The 24,264-nt window shown below is 42.2% G+C and overlaps 3 protein-coding genes across 6 annotated transcripts in view; 1 reads left to right on the top strand and 2 right to left on the bottom strand.

Moving 5' to 3' along the window:
- The window catches only part of LOC306822700 (uncharacterized protein), a 223,317-nt gene that overhangs the window by 188,116 nt on the left and 10,937 nt on the right, over positions 1–24,264 (bottom strand). The window lies entirely within an intron of this gene.
- Positions 1–24,264, top strand: part of LOC306822718 (V-set domain containing T-cell activation inhibitor 1-like) — a 217,145-nt gene that overhangs the window by 103,944 nt on the left and 88,937 nt on the right. The gene's annotated exons all lie outside the window — the stretch shown is intronic.
- LOC306822708 (protein NLRC3-like) lies at positions 4,863–14,222 on the bottom strand. The gene is made up of 6 exons (XM_079341883.1): positions 12,440–14,222; positions 9,850–10,023; positions 9,193–9,366; positions 6,901–7,074; positions 6,175–6,348; positions 4,863–5,401 (listed from the first exon to the last, which is right to left on the bottom strand). The coding sequence occupies exons 1-6, from the start codon at positions 14,143–14,145 to the stop codon at positions 5,395–5,397; spliced, it is 2,409 nt and encodes an 802-aa protein (XP_079198009.1). The 5' UTR covers positions 14,146–14,222; the 3' UTR covers positions 4,863–5,394.

The raw sequence follows: 24,264 nt of genomic DNA on the forward strand, positions 1-24,264 counted from the left end.
CCCTTTTCACTCATCCTTACTTCTTCAACGGTCGGATGGAAACGGACTCGCTGGAAATGTTGCGGCAGCAAGGCATTGTGGGCCGGCATTATGTCGTTTTCTTTGTTAAAAGATGGCCAAATGTTTCCTGTGCTGAGAGGAGCTTATAAAAGAAGCATTGATCCACCTTTTCTGAGCTGTTAGAGAATTCAAACGGCTCTAATCATGGCCGCCACTGAAACGCTCCCGGCTCATTTCACTCAGTTAGGAACCGTCCTGAAAAGACAATTCAAACGCACCCTGAGCAACATCCATCGACTTTCATTCTTGACTTCAGGTTATTGTAAATGATTTTTACCCAATCTATAAATGTTGTGTTCAAGCCAAAGTGTAAAAAACTCCAGTTGGCCCGGTCGAATGCTTCTTGGATGTCTAGACTGAGTAACATGGTGTTGTGTCTGTTGGTCTTAGTAGCAGATGTTATCAGATTGAATGTTGGCCTGACATTGTGAGCACCTTGTCTAGCAGGAATAAACCCTGTTTGGTCCACTTGAATTCTTGTCTTTATATTCTTCTTCATCCTCTGTGCTCACATGTTTGTTCCTATCTTGAAATCATTACAGAGGAAGCTAACAGGCCGTGAGTTGGCTCCTTCCCCTCCTTATATGTCAGACTGAAATGATGGCTTCTGACCGTGTTGTTGGAGGCTAACCTGATGATAGAGCCAAATGAAAGACTTTCAACAATACTGCTGTGACTTATTCAGTTCCTCCAGGAACCCGTCTGTGCCGGGGGATTTATTATTTAGAGCGTCTGATGTTTCTTGACATGAAATTGGCCGTGTCATGTCAGTGGCTTCTTCCTTTGATAAAGTTGGTAGTTGTAGTTTTTGAAGGGAAATATGTGATTTGCCTTGTTATCAGTCTGATTCATGGTATAGATTCTCATTGTGTTGAGAATGCTTCTGTTGTATCAGACGGTTTGAACACAAGTTGCCCGGAGGTGGGGTGAATTATTTTGGAAACTCTTCTATTTGATTGGGTTGAAATGCAAACAGGTGACTGGCTCTATGAGCCATCCCATAATATCTTTTGGCCCCTTCAGCTTTATATGTCAGTAAATCTTCAAGGTCACGTCTAGTTTGTTTCAGTTGAAGTAGTTTAGAGTTGTCTCATCTTCTCTCATGATTCAACTCTAGTTCTCTTATTTTACAGTCCAACCACATTTGCTTTTCCAGTCTGGCTTTGTTTAGTCCAGATGTTAGTTCTGTTACTTTCCCCCCCTCCCATCAAACTGAAGGCCATCCTTGGCCATTCTCATTGATCTTGGAGTGTTCTTTTAGATGTTGTTTGACTTCTTTTGACAGCTTCTCATCAGATACAAGAGACGTGTTCAATCTGCAGTATTTCAAAGGTTCACAGTTATTGTAATGGCTGCATCATCACTTATGGTTATGCTCTCTATGTTTTTACTCTCCGTTTTTATAACAAATCTGTTTCTCTGTCTAGAACCTTGAAACACCTGAGTGAGGCACACGAGCTGGATTTGTCCCCCCTCACTCACACCTTTATCTCCTGATCAGAACCGAGGCAACACGGACCGCTCGACACGGTCAGAAGTTCACACTGGTTACACTTGAGATCTGACTCCCCCTGACCTGGCAGCTGCCCAGAGACTTGTGCATGCACCATTATAAGTTATAGCAATGAAAATTAAGGTGTGGATTATATGTGAATAAAAGAAAGAAAAACAAGTTGAACATTATGGTTATATGATATATGGTAAAAGAAACAGAGCCAGATAAAGTAACAATAAAGAAAGAGTGAACATCCTGAAAGTTTTGACTCATTTATATGAACTCGACTTTATTGAAGACACAAATACAGGAGGATGTAAGGAGATGGAATTCCAATATGAAGCTTGGAGTGGAGGATGGAGTCTGTTAGAATGAACATCTTGTCCAGAATCTTCTGTTTGTTTCAGACTCTTCCAATAGAAAGAAGAGAGAAACAGTTCAATGAGTGGGATAGACTAATATCACGGTACATATGGCGAGGGAAAAGACCAAGGAGAAGAGTTCAAACTCTTCAACTGCAGAAGAAGAAGGGCGGTCTAACACATTATGATATATCTGCACAGTGGAGAACCCTGGTTTGCTGGTGCAGATCTGATTATCAAGCCAGATGGAAAACTATTGAAGAGAAGTTGTCAGAGAGCGTCCCAATCCAGGCATGTTTAGGGGATCAACGATTGGTTGAAAAGCTCCTGGATAAAGGGAATAGCTGGATGAATTGATCCCTGAAAACATGGTTCAGTATTATCAGCAGGACTGGCCTGTCTGATGAAATAAAGATACTGAGGTGGTGCTGGCATGACCCCGACTTCACCCCCAACAAACTGGATGTTCCTTACAAGTGATGGACCAAACAAGGCCTCTCCTCTTACTCTTCTTTTTTTAACCAGTGTTGTGAAATGTTTAATGTTAAATGATTATTAACACACCTCGTAAGAAAAACAGGGCACCACCTGGCTGACCAGGAACAACTGTATTCATTATGGGAATTAATAAGGTTATTAATTATACATTTTTGATAAAGTTATTAATTATGAATTAAATCAACCTCATATCTGAATTATGAATTCTGGATCAATCGACTACCTGAAATCACACGAACAAGCTTCTGAGTTTTATGTGCAGAATTTAATGAAAGAAAAGGTGAACAATAACAGAATAATAACATGAATAAAATGTGTTATGAATGTGGAACCAAAATACAGTGACTGATATATTTGATGAAGGTGAACACCAGAAATGATAAATGTTATTATGACAACTTGAGTATGGTATTGTGGTTTAACGTTTGTCTGATAAACATGTTAATTTAGTTCGGGACAAAAAGTGGAGTGAACGGAGGAAAAACTTGAGATTAAAGGATAAACTGAACTGTGGGAAGTAAAAAGGACACGATGTGACACGACCCTCTGCAGGTTTGACCAGCTGTTGAATGCGTCTTACTTTGTTGTAGAATCAACAAATCCGCCTTAGAGGGACCGAAGAATTCTGCGGTCCAGAACTGTTTGACAATTCAGGTCGGAGTCGGTTCTACTGTGCAATTGGGTCGCGTCCTAAGTGTCCAACGGCCTCCCGGAGAGCTCTGAGATTTATCCAAAAGTATTTCTGTTGATGAACGATCGTTAACTTCCTGCTCACTGAAATGGCCAATTCAGTTAGTTCAGATAACGAGATCGTTTAAGAGTCAATGGTGGGAAAAGGAATAATTCCAAAAATATCCAAAAATGATGAAAAACGATCGGATCAACTTTCTACTGATGAATAAAAGAATAATCTTATTTAAAACGTATCGCACTACACCATACTCAAAATGTAATCAAACTCTTATACTGAAGTAACAATGCATTGTGATAACCTTTTAATAAAAACCAAACATGAATCATTATTGAATTCCAGCTTGATGTGGAACGCCAGCTTTACTCTGATAGCTTCAGTCAAAAACGACACATGACATCAAACACAGATGGATTTTTAGAAAATGGAAAAAGAAAAAGTAATATCTAGATATATAATTTCAGATTATAATCTAATTATTGAGAATAACTAACCATGTGAGGTACTTAAAGTACCTTCTACGTTTCAACCTCTGGGGGGCAGTAGTGCTCCGTGTAAGTTTTAAACAAGAGCAGGGACCATTTGATGACAGTTTGATTTTTTTACATCTTCGCGGTACATTGTCGTATCTGAATCCTGGTTGGATGAAAATGTTCGTCTCAATGTCCTAAAACGGTTTCTGATTAGAAGATGCGTATTGAAATTCTTGGAAGGTGTTTTTCCTGCGTCTTCGACCCCCTTGGAGATCAGTTTGGCGTCAGAGTCATTAACATTGGAATGTCTGTAGGGGGTGTAGAGTCAGAGGGAGAGGGGGGGAGAGAGGCCCTCTGATGAATCTGATTAGATAGATATATTCTACAACACCAGCAAACATTTCCAAACACTGAAAAGACTCTTTGCTTCAAGATTTCTTCAAATACGCCACCATTGAAACAGTTTGATGACAGAGACTGAAAAAGTCTTTGACAATAATCTCATACAAGTTTTCATAGCTGCCTATAGAGGGGACTCTGGGATTCAAATCATTTGCAGGTTGTATAGAGGGCTACAAGAGGAACACAGAGAACATACCACCTACATCAAACACAAACGGGAAAAGGAAACTAACTTCCACATCTGTGAAGAAGCTTTTGGGAAAATACTGTGAGTTTGAGTGGAAGATCACAAGCTCCATCTCATGGAGAACATTGGGTTGGAAGAGTCTGATTAGATACTTTATTAAAGCTGTTCAGAAATCTCACGACACAGACTCTATCTCACTTCTCTTCAGTGCTATCTCCTGGCTCCTGGGCCCAACCCCACATAGTTCTAGACCGGCCGTGTTAAGGATGGTCCCAAAGCTCTTATACTGAAAGAAGGAGAGAGGAGGGAGATCTGAGGAGAGAGCTGACTTTACCCAAGTCTTTTTACTGACAGACAATATCTCTGTGCATCTCTGCTGGGAGGGACTAAGACACAAGTGGAGGACACTTGGACGCAATGAAGGGAACTGAGATGTACCCATAGACTCTTCTAGCTGCTGGAGGAATTGTGGCTCACAGGAAGCAAATCACTACCACCTGTTCTGTCCTAAAAAACACAGCTTCTGCTTTGAGATCCACAGAGAACCAACAGATGTCTTTAAAGTCAGATGTTACCCAGGAATGGGAACAAGTCTTCCTTGCTAACCTGCATTCATCCACTAAACCAAATACTCATTTGGAAGCCTGAGCATTGCTGGCAGAAAGGCCATAACAAAGAAATGTTCCTCCACCAGTGGCAGACTGCTACCATGTAGTTCATGGAATCTATTCAATGACACAGATCACTTGTTCTCTGAAGCTTCACAAAAACTCATTTGAGGATCTCTGGATAAAATGAAAATCCTATATCTCCCCTAAACTCCCATCTTTTCTTTCAACTGCTTTTCCTTTAGTTATGAACCCCTGTATACTTTGTTTTGTTGTTTTTCTTTTCAGTGGGAGATCACCTCATCTCTTACATCGGATTTATTTTGTTCTATGTTAAAGCACAAAAACATAAAAGGAGGAATCACTCTATTGTTTAAGCACAAATGACTGTACTGTACAAATGTCTGAATATGTGTGATTACAAATACAATTGAAAAAAGAAATATGACTGAAAGGAAGTGTGAGCTGATTCCTCTGTCAGTCCCTGATGGATGAAGCTCTCCTCAGCTTGCAGAGCTTCTCCACACACAAGATGGTGGAGGTTCCTCCTCTGTGGATCATCAGCTGCTCCTCTCTGCTCCACCAGAGTCCTGATCACTCACATTATCACAGAGATCATCACCAGCTAATGAGAGAAGAAGAGAGATGACAGAAATCATTTTCATCAGCTGGGAGTCATCAGATTCCCCCACAGCGCTGTAACTAAGCTCCGCCCCCACTCCACCTCTGGACTTTAACACTGAACGGTTTCAGGTTGGTGTCTGAGTGTGAGTTTACACTGAGTTATGAGAGCTTCACGTCCACACACACTCAGACACACACAGCGTCGTTCTGTCCGACCAGCTCTGACAGCCGACTGTTCTCCTCTCCACTTTAAAGAGTCAGAGCAACACATTCAGTTCAGAGAAGAAACAGGACTTATTATAGTCAGGTCAAAGGTCAACTAACCATGGGAAGAAAATAGAAGAAGCCGTGGTTTGGACATGAATCCTCTCTGATGTTTCTTTGTTTCTGTCAGTTGTCCTTCCTGCATTTGTTCCTGCAGCTGTGTAACTTTAGTCTTTGAGCCTGTTTGTCTTCAACTTCTTCATATTATTCATATTGTTTGTTCACAGTCTGTGAGATATTGTGATAGGTTATATGAAGATAGCTCCGCCCCTTTTATGAAACTCTGGGTTTACTTCTCAGGTTGATAAGCAGCTTCATGTGACTGTTCAGCACCATCTCTTCTGTCAGGGTTAGTGAAGCCAGATCACAGAAAACAAACCCTGAGTTTGTTGAACTCTCTTTGTAGCAGAGAAGCAAGAAAAGGATTTCTCCAACAACAAACAACAAGAATGTAAATATATGTATGAGCTGATATGTGGAGGCTTTACTAAAGAACACTGAGAGACTGACCTCAGAGTCTTCAGTCCATAGTTTGGATTCTTCTGAAGATCACTCAGCAGCTTCACTCCTGAATCCTGCAGCTCGTTCCTGCTCAGGTCCAGCACTCTGAGATGGGAGGGGTTGGACTTCAGAGCTGAGACCAGAGAAGAACAGCTGATCTCTGACAAACTGCAGCCCCTCAATCTGAATATAGAATCAAAGAAGAATAAAAAATAATGTGTAATCCAGTCATATGTGTTCAGGTTGTGATGAGTATCTCAACATGACTTTGTCCTGATGAATCAAGTTTTCTCTAAATGATTAGAGGATCATTTATGATTGTGTATTCACTAAATCTAAATCCTCCAAATGTCAGCTCAACATTCATCCAGCTGTTCATGTGCACAGATGAAGAACAGGCTGCTGATCTCAGTCAGCTCTGTGATGTTACTACATTTATCAAATCACACATTATTCAATCACAAGTCTTCATGATTTCACTTCTTAACAGAACCAGAGGAAACCAGAGGCTTCATGTGCACCTTGTTCAACTTTACTTCACAGAGTCACAAAAACATTTTCACATCAAATCTCTAAATTATTCAGAAACTTCAAGAATAAGAAATCTCCTAAATCATTAAATATCCAGAGATTTAAATTCAGACAAATACTGAAAATATATAAATCCTGAAATGTGCAACAATGGAGGATGTGGATTGAAATGATTCAAATGAATGACACAGTCAGTGATCTGACCTCAGAGTCTCCAGTCTGCAGTTTGGACTCTGCAAATAATCAAAAAGCAGCTTCACTCCTGAATCCTGCAGGTTGTTCCTGCTCAGGTCCAGCTCTCTGAGATGGGAGGGGTTGGACTTCAGAGCTGAGGCCAGAGAAGAACAGCTGATCTCTGACAAACTGCAGTACTCCAATCTGAATAAAGAATAAAAGAAGTAAATGTAGATGACAGTGAGCTTTATACATGAATGTGTGATGTTGTCCACATGAACACACTGATGTGATCATCATCTGTTCATTCACACATTGAAGGACTTCATAGTGATTCATTCATGTTTTTGTACTTCCTGATCATTCTTAGATTGAAACGTACAATATGTTGAATTTTATTAGAATATTTACATTTAAATATCTGAATTCATTTCAAATGGACTAAACCCATGTTATATATCCAGTGTTTCATGGTTTACAGCTTTGAGGAGGGAGGACTTAAGTTTGAATTTTGACAATAACAGTCAACAATGAAGTCTTGAAGCATTGTGATGCTAAAGTGTTTGTTCAGCATGCTGGTATCTGTAAGAGTGGACTGAATCTATTTGATATTAATATGAGGCTGTGATAGAGCGGTCACCTTTCTCTCCTCCTTTCTTCTCTGAGGGAGAAACTCTTCATCCTTACATTTGGACTTTAGGAGCTCTCTTAAGGACTGACATGCTTTGTGAATAACCTTGATCTTTACCAGGATCTAGTCTTTAATCTAAGTAGAAATGTAGCTGCAGCGTGTTCCAGCTCCAGCTGTCTGCCACTGTGGCTGAAACTTCTCTTCTCCCTTCTGTTGTCCTCGTGCCCTGCTGTCACTCTCCACTCTTCTCAGGACTTTTTTCATTTCAATCTTGATTTGAACCCGTCTGTTGTCGGGATCTGATGCTTTTAAACCCTTGAACCAAAAGTCTTTTTCATGACAGAAAGCCTGGGCTAAAATCTGTGTGCCAGTGCACAATTCAAGTGTAGCGAGCGCTCACAGGAGTGACAGCAGTGAAGCTGTCGGGTACGTTGACAACACGTCCAACTTATTAAAACAGTCAAAAAGATAGCACGCCAACGTGAACATCACTGCAAGCAGGAACAAAGAGAGTGTGGAGCAAAGCCAAGTCTCCTTTGCATTTAAACAGCCTCTTGATAATAATTCTGAACTGGCCAAAGACATAACAAACACCACTGCTGTTTTTAGTACAGTGGATTACATGCAGAATGGGACTTTGTGTTTTTACAGCTTCTTATATTGACAGAAGGAAATATGAATAGTTGTGAGATGAAACTGTCCCAGCTTTATTTTGTGCTCTAAAAAGTGCTGACTTCATAAACAGAAAGGTGTCAGTGTTTGTCTCTGTCATTTAAAACACATCTTTTTATATAGACTATAGGCTATATGGATGATTTTATTTCATTCATTTCTTTTATTGATTGGAGACTCTTTTGGTTATAAGTATATTTGATTTGATGTTATTTTTGAATGTTTCATTTAAAATGTCATGAAAAAGAAACCTGAGCAGGTGAAGTCTGAACTGTCCATGCTGAACTTAAGACAATGTGTAAAAGGGAAGTTGTAAATGTTCCTGATAAAGAAAAAGAAAGTGTTGCATCAGGTCCCTTACTGGACCCAAAATGTACCCAACCCAATCTTCAGAACTGAGAACCGTACCCAACCCAAATGTTTGTGTAGCGTTACAGCCCGAGTAGAGACACAGCTGATAGTAAAATCATTTCATCAAGTTCTCAACAAATCAAAATGTGAACCATGTTTGAACAGCATCCCCCCCTTTTTAAAAGCAGGAATAAGACGGGGGTCCTTCATGTTGTAGCTCACCTCTTTTTATGTCTCATTATTTGATGTTTCTGTAAAAGTCTGACAGAGTTGACTCAAATCTGGGACACAACTTTAACAGGTCCAAATGTTCCTAAAAACAACATTTTAAAGTGTCGATGACTAAAATAGTATTTTACACCTTTAGTATCAGAAGGTTTTATAGTTTGAAGAGTTTGACTGTTTTTTAAATCGTTTAAAGTTTTTAATTGTTTTCTGCCATCGGGCAGGTTTAGACATGAAACAAAGAAATCAGAACCAACATTTGGGATTTCAAATTAGTTTCATCATAAAAATCTTTTAAAGGGATTTTCATTAAAAAAGGATTAATTTCATTTGTAAGTGGTATTTTTAAGTTTGTTTGTCTGGGACAAAGAATGGGTGAAATTCAAACACAGTCAACACAGTTTCTATTATATTCATATCTATATTACAGTCAGTGATCTGACCTCAGAGTCTCCAGTCTGCAGTTTGGACTCTGCAGATAATCACACAGCAGCTTCACTCCTGAATCCTGCAGCTTGTTGTAGCTCAGGTCCAGCTCTCTGAGATGGGAGGGGTTGGACTTCAGAGCTGAGGCCAGAGAAGAACAGCTGATCTCTGACAAACTGCAGTACTCCAATCTGAATAAAGAATAAAAGAAGAATAAAAATAATGTGTAATCCAGTCACGTATGTTCAGCTTGTGATGAGTATCTCAACATCACTTTGTCCTGATGAATCAAGTTTTGATTAGAGGATCATTTCTGATTGTGTATTCACTAAATCTAAATCCTTCAAATGTCAGCTCAACATTCATCCAGCTGTTCATGTGCACAGATGAAGAACAGGCTGCTGATCTCAGTCAGCTCTGTGATGTTACTACATTTATCAAGTCATCGTCTCTCTCTCTCTCTCTCTCTCTCTCTCAAAACTCAATGGATAACAAAGCCCTGTGTTTATTGAGGACAGCCAGAATAGTAGTTATTTAGCTGACTCTTACTCCCAGCATGCATTGCAACAGCTAACACATAGGTGTGAAGTTTAGGGTGAATAAAAGCAGTCGTCTCCCATTCTTCTCTCTCTTCAAATGCTTCCAGCTATCTATACTACAGTCAGTGATCTGACCTCAGAGTCTCCAGTCTGCAGTTTGGACTCTGCAGATAATCACACAGCAGCTTCACTCCTGAATCCTGCAGATTGTTGTAGCTCAGGTCCAGCTCTCTGAGATGGGAGGGGTTGGACTTCAGAACTGAGGCCACGACGTCACAGTGAGTCTTTGAGAGTCCACAGTTAGAAAGTCTGTAGTGACACATAAAATAGAAAATTAATAGTCATGAAAGAAGCGTTGATATTCACGTCTCACATCTGATGATTGAAGTTTGACAGGTCCTGTTTGGTCTTAACTTTACACATCAGTGGAATCTCTCACTGACACAAAAAGTCTCCTCACTGCTTTTCAAACCTGCACATTCTTCATCTTTCAATCATTTACTAAATGTTACAGATGTGAAACCCTGCTGCTAAAACAGCTTAAAAAGAGTTATTAAAAGAGTCATAAACAACATAATTATTGGTTTAGTTCATCAGTTCATGTATTTATTTGATGTGTTTATTTGACAGTTTAGCATATGGCTGTTCCATCATGAGCCCGGGTCTGCTGAAGATTTCTGCCTGTTAAAAGGAAGTTTTTTCTTGCCACGCTATGACGGATTAAGCTGGGCTCTTGAAATATAGCCATCAGTAAGGTCCTTTACCTGCTTTTTGTAAACATAACAATGAGCATGGTCTTGTTACCTGCTCTTTTGTTAATGTTAACAGACAAACAGTGAGGTTTGTCTGTTAACATTTGTCACCTGCTTTTGTAAAGTGTCTCGAGACAACGCCTGTTATGAATTGACGCTATATAAATAACGATTGATTGATTGATTGATGTAACACACTCAAGCTGTGATTACTAAGTCAGTGAGTTTATTGTTGCAGTTTTGTACGACTAAAATCAACAGTAGTTATGCAGTGCAGATTGATGTGCAGCAAAGTAAAAGTCTGCGATGCAGGACGAGAGTTTCTTCTTTTATGAAGCCAGAGTGAGTAAGAGATGGTCACCATGTTGTCACCATGTTAAATGTAGAAGTTGATAAACAGCAGAACTAAGTGATAAAGATGGACAGAGGATAATTCATCAGTTAGGAGTGAGAAGAGTTCCTGTAGAAGTCATGAAACTGAGTGAAGTGTGTGTCATCTTAAAAAGCTGCACTTCACATGTCTCAGTCAGCCAGCTGCTCACTTCATTGTGCTCATTTTTCTGCCTGTTAGCAAACAAGTTATGGCTTTGCAAAGTCATTCAAACCAGTTCATGTGATTTAGTGATCCTCGAACTCATAAAGGTAAACATCATTCATGCTCATGATTTCATTTAGAGGTCAAAATCCTGATTTGACTCAAACAAAGCTGCTCCTCCTTAAACTGTGTGTGTGTGTGTGTGTGTGTGTGTGTGTGTGTGGTGTATGGTTACTGTGCTCACAATCTCGCTCCTCCAGAACCTAGAAAGACGTGCATTTATCCAGGAGGGTTACACATGGAAACACATGGAGTTTGATTTAGGATGAGCTCATGTCTATAGTGATCTAAAGTGGGATCTATTCAGAGGACTCTCTCTGCAGTAGAAAACCATTTGAAAGTCATTGAACAGTAACTCTGGAGGAGGACCATCTCATTCTCCAGCCATCTGACTCACTTCTATAAAGGTGAAAATACAGAGACTGCTGCAGAATGATCCAGAAATCAAACAAGTCAGCAAAGAATCAAATGTAGTGAGGTGAAGGATCTCCTGTAAGAACACTTTATCTGTGATCTACCTGCTGACATGTTCAGAGATGATGATTGATTAGTAATGCCTGCAGAGGCTGGAAGGGGGCGCTCACAGCATCTGATATCTCTCTTTTCAGGGATTAACACTATCACACATCTCAGTCACTTCTTTGGGAATTCTCTCCTGAATGTGTTCACAAAAAAACTATCAAAAACATTTATGAACTCAGGACAAAAACCTCAAAAACATCACGTATGAAAAAAACTACCACTGACTGTTTCTCCTGAACATTAACAGAGGAACAGTTTTTAGTGACCAGAGACGATTTACTTTAGTTTATTAAATTATTACATAGGGCTGTGAAATTAATTTAAAATTATTACAAACCGACTTTCAGAACAATTAATCGATGTCATCTCGCCCATGTCAATTATTTCAATTATTTTCAGGACAGAGTCAGGTGAAGACACGTCCAATTCACGACCTGGAAGTTTGAACACATTTTGTCTTCATGGAAGACGACGTCCAACAAAAACAAGTCAAGTGACTGAAGAAAAAAGTTTCTCTTTTAGAGAAGTTAATTTCTCGTTTAAACCTAAAATGTGTGGTTTTCATTTCAAGAGATGATTTGATTTCAATTCCAAATATTCACTTAATAACCACTCGATAGTTCATCAGATATTCACTCTTTCATTAGACAAATATCCCAGCTTTAATAGTGGAGCACATATACAGTAGAGACCATGTCAGTGAACTATGAAGGAAAAAAACTAAAACTAAATCATCTTTTATTAATCTGAACTGAAGTCAAATTTTCAATAAATGGTGATATTGGTTTGAGGTCATATCACCCAGCACTATTAATACATGACACTGATTTATAATGCTCATCACATCTGGACTTACTTTGCCTTCCTGCAGTTCCTCACAGCTGGAATCAGTCTCTGTCGTCCCTGGTCTGATGTCTTGTACTTCTTCAGGTCCAACTCATCCAGAACCTCCTCAGACATCTGCAGCATGTAGGCCAGAGCAGAGCAGTGGATCTCAGAGAGTCTCTTCTCTGATCTGTTCTCTGACTTCAGGAACTCTTGGATCTCCTGATGGACTGTGAGGTCCTTCATCTCCGTCAGACAGTGGAAGATGTTGATGCTTCTGTCAGGAGAGACATAATCACTGTTCATCTTCTTCAGGTTGTTGATGACTCTCTGGATCAGTTCTGGACTGTTGTCTGTCTGACCCAGCAGGCCTCCTAAGAGTCTCTGGTTTGACTTCAGAGAAAGACCATGAAGGAAGGGAACAAACAGGTCCAGGTGACCGTTCTGACTTTGAAGGGATTTCTCCATTGCTTCCTTTAGGAGAACATCAAGAGTTGAATCTACATGTGTTTCTCCCAGAAAAGCCTCCACTACTGTTCTCTTCCTGTTGGTGAAACAGTGGAACATGTAGACTGCAGCCAGAAACTCCTGAACGCTCAGATGAACAAAGCAGTAGACTGTTTTCTGGAAGATCACACACTCTGTTTTGAAGATCTCTGTACAAACTCCTGAGTACACCGAGGCCTCTGTGACATCCAGACCACACCGCTCCAGGTCTTCTTGGTAGAACATCATGTTTCTGTCCTCCAGATGTTCAAACGCCAGCCTCCCCAGCTTCAGAAGAACTTCCCTGTCGGCCTCCGTCAGCTCATGCGGACTCGCCTGATGTCCCTCACCATACTTGTTCTTCTTCCTCTTTGTCTGAACCAGCAGGAAGTGTGAGTACATGTCAGTCAGGGTGTTGGGCAGCTCTCCTCTCTGCTCTGTGCTCATCATGTGCTCCAGAACTGTGGCAGTGATCCAGCAGAAGACCGGGATCAGACACATGATGTGGAGGCTCTTGGATGTCTGGATGTGTGAGATGATTCTTCTGGCCAGATCTTCATCACTGAACCTCCTCCTGAAGTACTCCTCCTTCTGGGCGTCAGTGAAGCCTCGTACTTCTGTTACCCTGTCAACACATGAAGGAGGGATCTGATTGGCTGCTGCAGGTCGAGAAGTGATCCAGAGGAGAGCTGAGGGGAGCAGATTCCCCTTGATGAGGTTTGTGAACAGTGTGTTTAACGATGACTTCTGTGTGACATCAGACACAACCTCCCTATTTGTGAAGTCCAATGACAGTCTGCTTTCATCCAGGCCGTCAAAGATGAACAACAGTTTACAGACAGCGAGCGTCTCTGCTGCCACCTTCTGTAATGTTGGATGGAAAACACGGAGCAGCTCAAGAAGACTGTAGCGCTCATCTCTGACCAAGTTCAGCTCCCTGAATGAAAGCAGGATCAGCAGACTGATGTCTTGGTTCTCTGAGCCCTCAGCCCAGTCCAGAGTGAACTTCTGCACTGAGAAGGTTTTTCCAACCCCAGCCACGCCGTTTGTCAGAACCACTCTGATGGGTTTCTGTTGGTCGGGTTGAGCTCCTGTCTTTGGTTCCTGTTGGTCGGGTTGAGCTCCTGTCTTTGGTTCCTGTTGGTCGGGTAAGGCTTTAAAGAGGTCCTGGCACTTGATTGGAGTCTCATGGAGGGTCTTCTTCTTTTTAGAGTCTGTCTCCATCTGTCTCACCTCATGTTGGGTGTTCATCTCTTCTCTCTGCCCCTCTGTGATGTAGAGCTCAGTGTAGATCCTTTTGAGGGGGGCTCTACTTCCTCTTTCATCACTTCCTTCAGTCACACGTTCACATCTCGTCCTCAGACTGACCTTATGTTGATCTAAAACCTCCTGCTGACCTCTATCTACTGAAAGAGAGAATGATAGAATCTGATTATTGTTTTCAAATGTTTTTTTAAAAGAAGTAAAAAGAGTTTTAATTTCTAGACTTTTGACATTTACCAATAAAAGTCTTACTTTGTTCAGTGCTGCTCTGACTGACTGTCTGCAGTCCAGCTCCTGGTCTGGATCTTTTTCCATACTGAGGACAGGACGTCTCCTCCTCTCTAACATGAGTCCTCTTCGTCCCCCTGTGAAGACATGTCTTTAGAACTAAACTGATGGTTGACTGATAGAAAATATGAAGATTAACTTCTGGTTATGGCATCTACCTGAACGGCAGCAAGATTCAGAGCTCCGACCTATTGGACCCATTTTTGCTTTTCCATTTCAACATGGAGTCACTCAGTTGCCCACGCTTGCCCCAGTACCGAGTATATTACAATTTCTTGACAAAAATGCCAAACGCACGTAAATATAAACCCTAACAAGTGGGTGAAGTCGATGACGTTAACGGCGCTAGCAAAGATCGCACCTCGTTGGATAGAGAAGATGAGGAAGATGCTAATGCTAGCGCTAGCGGCCAGGTAGACGACGAGACTAACACTTTAGTTAGTGATCAATTGAAGGACTTCTTGGAGGATAATAATGTCCTTTCTAAATATCAGTCAGGCTTGAGAAAACAACATAGCACTGTTACAGCTGCATTTAAGGTTTGAAATGACATTTTTGAAGCCTTTGATTGCAAAAAATGTTGTGTAGCTCTATTTATTGACCTTTCAAAGGCATTTGATACTGTTGATTACAGATTATTGATCAACATCTTACATCAAATTGGCCTGTCAAAGCAAGCAGCCCAATTGTTTGACAACTATCGGCAGGATCCACTTCGCCCATTTTAGAAATCTCAAAGGGGGTCCCCCAGGGTTCGATATTAGGACCCATTTTGTTCTCCATTCATATTAACAATCTGTGTGAAAATGTGTTGAATGCCAAGTAACACTTTGATGCTGATGATACGATAGATAGATAGATAGATAGATAGATAGATAGATAGATAGATAGATAGATAGATAGATAGATAGATAGATAGATAGATAGATAGATAGATAGATAGATAGATAGATAGATAGATAGATAGATAGATAGATAGATAGATAGATAGATAGATAGATAGATAGTTTATTGATCCCGAGGGAAATTCAAGGCATCCAGTAGCAGTATACAGACAGGCAGGACACAAGACATTAGTTACAATACACACCCGCTGTCCCCCCTCCCCTCTGTATACAATAATCCCCCAAACAAGATTTAGCAGCCCCTATGTGACTAAGAATAAACATAATTATATGTTAAACCTGTGCAGTTAGCATTAGCAATTAGACTTAAAACTTATATAGCATAATGTACATAACCTGTGAGGAGAGAAAAACATGTACTGGTTAAAAGAGACCTGTAAACAGTTAAGGAACCTTAGAAACAAAGTGCTGACCTTCTAGGAACTAGTTACATGTGCATGTACAGAGTTGTTGGAGGTAGTGCCAGAGGTGTGAGTACAGTCGTTAAACAGTCAATGCAGGAATGTAAATTGGCTCACCAACTTAAAGGAGCAGTGATTTGCATTAAGTGTCCTAGACAATAACCTGAAACCAGGAGTGCTTAAGGTGATTATCGTTAAGTACCCAACTATTGAGGAGCAGATTAGCATTAAGTGTTGAAGACAATAGAGTGAAACTTGACCTAATTAGGGTGATCATGTCAACCATTACAGATGTAGCATAACACAACAGTAGTAGTATGATTAGGGTGATTATCTGTAAAGTGACCAGTGCTCAGTAAAGTGACTATCAATATGCATTACAGTGTCCAAATTGGGGGCTGACTCTGAGGTCAGCAGTGCAGATGAGGAATGAGAAAAAAGTGAAAAAAGAGTCCAGGGATCACCGTGCGCTTCTTCCCTGCCGTGACAGTGAAGTGTTGTACAATCTGATGGCCTATAGGGGGACAAAAGAGTTCTTGAGTCTGTCCGTGGAGCACGACTGTGACAGCAGTCTTTCGCTGAACATGCTCCTCTGCCCGGTGAAGGTGCTGTGCAGAGGGTGGTGTGTGTTGTCCATGATGGAGAGCATTTTGTCCAGAGACCTCCTCTCTACCACTGTCACCAGTGAGTCCAGCTCTGTGCCCACCACAGAGCCGGCCCTCCTCACCAGTCTGTCCAGGCGTGCTGCGTCCCTCTTCTTGCAGCTTCCTCCCCAGCACACCACGGCGTAGAAGAGGACGCTGGACACCACAGACTGGTAGAACATCTGCAGCAGCTTTTTGCAGATGTTGAAGGACCCCAGCCTTCTCAGGAAGTACAGACGGCTCTGTCCCTTCCTGCAGGTAGTGTCCATGTTAGGCGACCAGTCCAGCTTGTCATCCAGCTGCAGCCCCAGGTACCCGTAGGTCCTGACCACCTCCACGTCGACCCCGCCGATGGAAACCGGTTCTAGATGTGGTTTCTTCCTTCGGAAGTCCACCACCATCTCCTTGGTCTTGGAGGTGTTTAGCTGCAGATGGTTGTCACTGCACCACGTCACAAAGTCCTCGATCAGGCTCCTGTACTCCTCCTCCTGTCCATCCCTGACACAAGCAACTATCGCAGTGTCGTCCGAGTATTTCTGCATGTGGCAGAGCTCAGAGTTATACTGGAAGTCCGAGGTGTACAGGGTGAACAGGACGGGGGAGAGCACAGTCCCCTGTGGTGCTCCGGTGCTGCTGACCACAGTGTCAGATGTGCAGTCCTTCAGTCTGACGTACTGTGGTCTCTCTGTGAGGTAGTCAGTGATCCACCTCACCAGGTGCGAGTCCACCCTCATCTCGGTCAGCTTGTCTTTCAGTAGGAGGGGATGGATGGTGTCGAAAGCGCTTGAGAAATCAAAGAACATGATTCTCATCACGCTGCTCCCTTTGTCCAGATGAGAGTAAGCCCTGTGTAGAAGATAGAGGATGGCATCGTCCACGCCCACCTTTGCCTGGTATGCAAACTGCAGTGGATCCTGTGCGTGTTGTACCTGGGGTCTGAGGTGTTGGAGCAGCAGCCGTTCAAAGGTCTTCATAACGTGGGATGTCAGAGCGATTGGTCTGAAGTCGCCTGGCTCACTGGGGTTCTTCTTCTTGGGGATAGGGGTGAGGCACGAGGTCTTCCAGAGCACAGGAACCTTCCCGAGCTGCAGGCTCATGTTGAAGATGTGCTGAAGTGGCGCCCCCAGCTCAGCAGAGCAGGCCTTTAGCATCCTGGGACACACCTTGTCTGGGCCTGCTGCCTTCCTGGGGCGGAGTCTCTTCAGCTCCTTGCTCACCTGGTCTCTGGTGATGGTGGGGGGGAGGGGGGATGGATTGTCACTGGAGGTTGTATCTGTTCTGGTGGAGGTGTTGGGGGGAGTGAGAGGGGGGGAGGGGGTGTGTGGAGGGGTGCTGGGGGGACAGGCACTCGCTGCAGCGACGGGGCTGTCGAACCTGTTGAAAAACAAGTTGAGCTGGTTTGCTCTCTCAGGGTCCTCGTCTTCTGCGTTGTTGTTTTTCTTTTTGCAGCCTGTGATGGTCTTCATGCCCTCCCAGACCTCTCTCATGTTGTTCTGCTGCAGCTTCTGTTCTACCTTCCTTCTGTACTCCTCCTTTGCCTCTCGGAGTCTGACCTTGAGTTCCCCCTGCACCCGCTTCAGCTCTGCCTGGTCTCCCTCCTTGAATGCCCTTTTCTTCCTGTTAAGGATCTCCTTGACATCGCTGGTGATCCAGGGCTTGTTTGTATGTCATGTATTTATTTGATGTGTTTATTTGACAGTTTAGCATATGGCTGTTCCATCATGAGCCCGGGTCTGCTGAAGATTTCTGCCTGTTAAAAGGAAGTTTTTTCTTGCCACGCTATGACGGATTAAGCTGGGCTCTTGAAATATAGCCATCAGTAAGGTCCTTTACCTGCTTTTTGTAAACATAACAATGAGCATGGTCTTGTTACCTGCTCTTTTGTTAATGTTAACAGACAAACAGTGAGGTTTGTCTGTTAACATTTGTCACCTGCTTTTGTAAAGTGTCTCGAGACAACGCCTGTTATGAATTGACGCTATATAAATAACGATTGATTGATTGATTGATGTAACACACTCAAGCTGTGATTACTAAGTCAGTGAGTTTATTGTTGCAGTTTTGTACGACTAAAATCAACAGTAGTTATGCAGTGCAGATTGATGTGCAGCAAAGTAAAAGTCTGCGATGCAGGACGAGAGTTTCTTCTTTTATGAAGCCAGAGTGAGTAAGAGATGGTCACCATGTTGTCACCATGTTAAATGTAGAAGTTGATAAACAGCAGAACTAAGTGATAAAGATGGACAGAGGATAATTCATCAGTTAGGAGTGAGAAGAGTTCCTGTAGAAGTCATGAAACTGAGTGAAGTGTGTGTCATCTTAAAAAGCTGCACTTCACATGTCTCAGTCAGCCAGCTGCTCACTTCATTGTGCTCATTTTTCTGCCTGTTAGCAAACAAGTTATGGCTTTGCAAAGTCATTCAAACCAGTTCATGTGATTTAGTGATCCTCGAACTCATAAAGGTAAACATCATTCATGCTCATGATTTCATTTAGAGGTCAAAATCCTGATTTGACTCAAACAAAGCTGCTCCTCCTTAAACTGTGTGTGTGTGTGTGTGTGTGTGTGTGTGTGTGTGGTGTATGGTTACTGTGCTCACAATCTCGCTCCTCCAGAACCTAGAAAGACGTGCATTTATCCAGGAGGGTTACACATGGAAACACATGGAGTTTGATTTAGGATGAGCTCATGTCTATAGTGATCTAAAGTGGGATCTATTCAGAGGACTCTCTCTGCAGTAGAAAACCATTTGAAAGTCATTGAACAGTAACTCTGGAGGAGGACCATCTCATTCTCCAGCCATCTGACTCACTTCTATAAAGGTGAAAATACAGAGACTGCTGCAGAATGATCCAGAAATCAAACAAGTCAGCAAAGAATCAAATGTAGTGAGGTGAAGGATCTCCTGTAAGAACACTTTATCTGTGATCTACCTGCTGACATGTTCAGAGATGATGATTGATTAGTAATGCCTGCAGAGGCTGGAAGGGGGCGCTCACAGCATCTGATATCTCTCTTTTCAGGGATTAACACTATCACACATCTCAGTCACTTCTTTGGGAATTCTCTCCTGAATGTGTTCACAAAAAAACTATCAAAAACATTTATGAACTCAGGACAAAAACCTCAAAAACATCACGTATGAAAAAAACTACCACTGACTGTTTCTCCTGAACATTAACAGAGGAACAGTTTTTAGTGACCAGAGACGATTTACTTTAGTTTATTAAATTATTACATAGGGCTGTGAAATTAATTTAAAATTATTACAAACCGACTTTCAGAACAATTAATCGATGTCATCTCGCCCATGTCAATTATTTCAATTATTTTCAGGACAGAGTCAGGTGAAGACACGTCCAATTCACGACCTGGAAGTTTGAACACATTTTGTCTTCATGGAAGACGACGTCCAACAAAAACAAGTCAAGTGACTGAAGAAAAAAGTTTCTCTTTTAGAGAAGTTAATTTCTCGTTTAAACCTAAAATGTGTGGTTTTCATTTCAAGAGATGATTTGATTTCAATTCCAAATATTCACTTAATAACCACTCGATAGTTCATCAGATATTCACTCTTTCATTAGACAAATATCCCAGCTTTAATAGTGGAGCACATATACAGTAGAGACCATGTCAGTGAACTATGAAGGAAAAAAACTAAAACTAAATCATCTTTTATTAATCTGAACTGAAGTCAAATTTTCAATAAATGGTGATATTGGTTTGAGGTCATATCACCCAGCACTATTAATACATGACACTGATTTATAATGCTCATCACATCTGGACTTACTTTGCCTTCCTGCAGTTCCTCACAGCTGGAATCAGTCTCTGTCGTCCCTGGTCTGATGTCTTGTACTTCTTCAGGTCCAACTCATCCAGAACCTCCTCAGACATCTGCAGCATGTAGGCCAGAGCAGAGCAGTGGATCTCAGAGAGTCTCTTCTCTGATCTGTTCTCTGACTTCAGGAACTCTTGGATCTCCTGATGGACTGTGAGGTCCTTCATCTCCGTCAGACAGTGGAAGATGTTGATGCTTCTGTCAGGAGAGACATAATCACTGTTCATCTTCTTCAGGTTGTTGATGACTCTCTGGATCAGTTCTGGACTGTTGTCTGTCTGACCCAGCAGGCCTCCTAAGAGTCTCTGGTTTGACTTCAGAGAAAGACCATGAAGGAAGGGAACAAACAGGTCCAGGTGACCGTTCTGACTTTGAAGGGATTTCTCCATTGCTTCCTTTAGGAGAACATCAAGAGTTGAATCTACATGTGTTTCTCCCAGAAAAGCCTCCACTACTGTTCTCTTCCTGTTGGTGAAACAGTGGAACATGTAGACTGCAGCCAGAAACTCCTGAACGCTCAGATGAACAAAGCAGTAGACTGTTTTCTGGAAGATCACACACTCTGTTTTGAAGATCTCTGTACAAACTCCTGAGTACACCGAGGCCTCTGTGACATCCAGACCACACCGCTCCAGGTCTTCTTGGTAGAACATCATGTTTCTGTCCTCCAGATGTTCAAACGCCAGCCTCCCCAGCTTCAGAAGAACTTCCCTGTCGGCCTCCGTCAGCTCATGCGGACTCGCCTGATGTCCCTCACCATACTTGTTCTTCTTCCTCTTTGTCTGAACCAGCAGGAAGTGTGAGTACATGTCAGTCAGGGTGTTGGGCAGCTCTCCTCTCTGCTCTGTGCTCATCATGTGCTCCAGAACTGTGGCAGTGATCCAGCAGAAGACCGGGATCAGACACATGATGTGGAGGCTCTTGGATGTCTGGATGTGTGAGATGATTCTGCTGGACAGATCTTCATCACTGAACCTCCTCCTGAAGTACTCCTCCTTCTGGGCGTCAGTGAAGCCTCGTACTTCTGTTACCCTGTCAACACATGAAGGAGGGATCTGATTGGCTGCTGCAGGTCGAGAAGTGATCCAGAGGAGAGCTGAGGGGAGCAGATTCCCCTTGATGAGGTTTGTGAACAGTGTGTTTAACGATGACTTCTGTGTGACATCAGACACAACCTCCCTATTTGTGAAGTCCAATGACAGTCTGCTTTCATCCAGGCCGTCAAAGATGAACAACAGTTTACAGACAGCGAGCGTCTCTGCTGCCACCTTCTGTAATGTTGGATGGAAAACACGGAGCAGCTCAAGAAGACTGTAGCGCTCATCTCTGACCAAGTTCAGCTCCCTGAATGAAAGCAGGATCAGCAGACTGATGTCTTGGTTCTCTGAGCCCTCAGCCCAGTCCAGAGTGAACTTCTGCACTGAGAAGGTTTTTCCAACCCCAGCCACGCCGTTTGTCAGAACCACTCTGATGGGTTTCTGTTGGTCGGGTTGAGCTCCTGTCTTTGGTTCCTGTTGGTCGGGTTGAGCTCCTGTCTTTGGTTCCTGTTGGTCGGGTAAGGCTTTAAAGAGGTCCTGGCACTTGATTGGAGTCTCATGGAGGGTCTTCTTCTTTTTAGAGTCTGTCTCCATCTGTCTCACCTCATGTTGGGTGTTCATCTCTTCTCTCTGCCCCTCTGTGATGTAGAGCTCAGTGTAGATCCTTTTGAGGGGGGCTCTACTTCCTCTTTCATCACTTCCTTCAGTCACACGTTCACATCTCGTCCTCAGACTGACCTTATGTTGATCTAAAACCTCCTGCTGACCTCTATCTACTGAAAGAGAGAATGATAGAATCTGATTATTGTTTTCAAATGTTTTTTTAAAAGAAGTAAAAAGAGTTTTAATTTCTAGACTTTTGACATTTACCAATAAAAGTCTTACTTTGTTCAGTGCTGCTCTGACTGACTGTCTGCAGTCCAGCTCCTGGTCTGGATCTTTTTCCATACTGAGGACAGGACGTCTCCTCCTCTCTAACATGAGTCCTCTTCGTCCCCCTGTGAAGACATGTCTTTAGAACTAAACTGATGGTTGACTGATAGAAAATATGAAGATTAACTTCTGGTTATGGCATCTACCTGAACGGCAGCAAGATTCAGAGCTCCGACCTATTGGACCCATTTTTGCTTTTCCATTTCAACATGGAGTCACTCAGTTGCCCACGCTTGCCCCAGTACCGAGTATATTACAATTTCTTGACAAAAATGCCAAACGCACGTAAATATAAACCCTAACAAGTGGGTGAAGTCGATGACGTTAACGGCGCTAGCAAAGATCGCACCTCGTTGGATAGAGAAGATGAGGAAGATGCTAATGCTAGCGCTAGCGGCCAGGTAGACGACGAGACTAACACTTTAGTTAGTGATCAATTGAAGGACTTCTTGGAGGATAATAATGTCCTTTCTAAATATCAGTCAGGCTTGAGAAAACAACATAGCACTGTTACAGCTGCATTTAAGGTTTGAAATGACATTTTTGAAGCCTTTGATTGCAAAAAATGTTGTGTAGCTCTATTTATTGACCTTTCAAAGGCATTTGATACTGTTGATTACAGATTATTGATCAACATCTTACATCAAATTGGCCTGTCAAAGCAAGCAGCCCAATTGTTTGACAACTATCGGCAGGATCCACTTCGCCCATTTTAGAAATCTCAAAGGGGGTCCCCCAGGGTTCGATATTAGGACCCATTTTGTTCTCCATTCATATTAACAATCTGTGTGAAAATGTGTTGAATGCCAAGTAACACTTTGATGCTGATGATACGATAGATAGATAGATAGATAGATAGATAGATAGATAGATAGATAGATAGATAGATAGATAGATAGATAGATAGATAGATAGATAGATAGATAGATAGATAGATAGATAGATAGATAGATAGATAGATAGATAGATAGATAGATAGATAGATAGATAGATAGTTTATTGATCCCGAGGGAAATTCAAGGCATCCAGTAGCAGTATACAGACAGGCAGGACACAAGACATTAGTTACAATACACACCCGCTGTCCCCCCTCCCCTCTGTATACAATAATCCCCCAAACAAGATTTAGCAGCCCCTATGTGACTAAGAATAAACATAATTATATGTTAAACCTGTGCAGTTAGCATTAGCAATTAGACTTAAAACTTATATAGCATAATGTACATAACCTGTGAGGAGAGAAAAACATGTACTGGTTAAAAGAGACCTGTAAACAGTTAAGGAACCTTAGAAACAAAGTGCTGACCTTCTAGAAACTAGTTACATGTGCATGTACAGAGTTGTTGGAGGTAGTGCCAGAGGTGTGAGTACAGTCGTTAAACAGTCAATGCAGGAATGTAAATTGGCTCACCAACTTAAAGGAGCAGTGATTTGCATTAAGTGTCCTAGACAATAACCTGAAACCAGGAGTGCTTAAGGTGATTATCGTTAAGTACCCAACTATTGAGGAGCAGATTAGCATTAAGTGTTGAAGACAATAGAGTGAAACTTGACCTAATTAGGGTGATCATGTCAACCATTACAGATGTAGCATAACACAACAGTAGTAGTATGATTAGGGTGATTATCTGTAAAGTGACCAGTGCTCAGTAAAGTGACTATCAATATGCATTACAGTGTCCAAATTGGGGGCTGACTCTGAGGTCAGCAGTGCAGATGAGGAATGAGAAAAAAGTGAAAAAAGAGTCCAGGGATCACCGTGCGCTTCTTCCCTGCCGTGACAGTGAAGTGTTGTACAATCTGATGGCCTATAGGGGGACAAAAGAGTTCTTGAGTCTGTCCGTGGAGCACGACTGTGACAGCAGTCTTTCGCTGAACATGCTCCTCTGCCCGGTGAAGGTGCTGTGCAGAGGGTGGTGTGTGTTGTCCATGATGGAGAGCATTTTGTCCAGAGACCTCCTCTCTACCACTGTCACCAGTGAGTCCAGCTCTGTGCCCACCACAGAGCCGGCCCTCCTCACCAGTCTGTCCAGGCGTGCTGCGTCCCTCTTCTTGCA

Source organism: Symphodus melops (assembly GCF_947650265.1).
Source record: "Symphodus melops genome assembly, chromosome: 4".
Classification (NCBI taxonomy): domain Eukaryota; kingdom Metazoa; phylum Chordata; class Actinopteri; order Labriformes; family Labridae; genus Symphodus; species Symphodus melops.

Bases quoted from the DNA above. Each gene is read 5' to 3' on its own strand.
- LOC306822708 (XM_079341883.1), bottom strand. From the start codon at position 14,145: ATGAACACCCAACATGAGGTGAGACAGATGGAGACAGACTCTAAAAAG. The intron at 7,075-9,192 runs GTCAGATCACTG...TTCTTTATTCAG, and splicing joins TGCAGACTGGAGACTCTGAG to ATTGGAGTACTGCAGTTTGT. The intron at 6,349-6,900 runs GTCAGATCACTG...TTCTATATTCAG, and splicing joins TGCAGACTGGAGACTCTGAG to ATTGAGGGGCTGCAGTTTGT.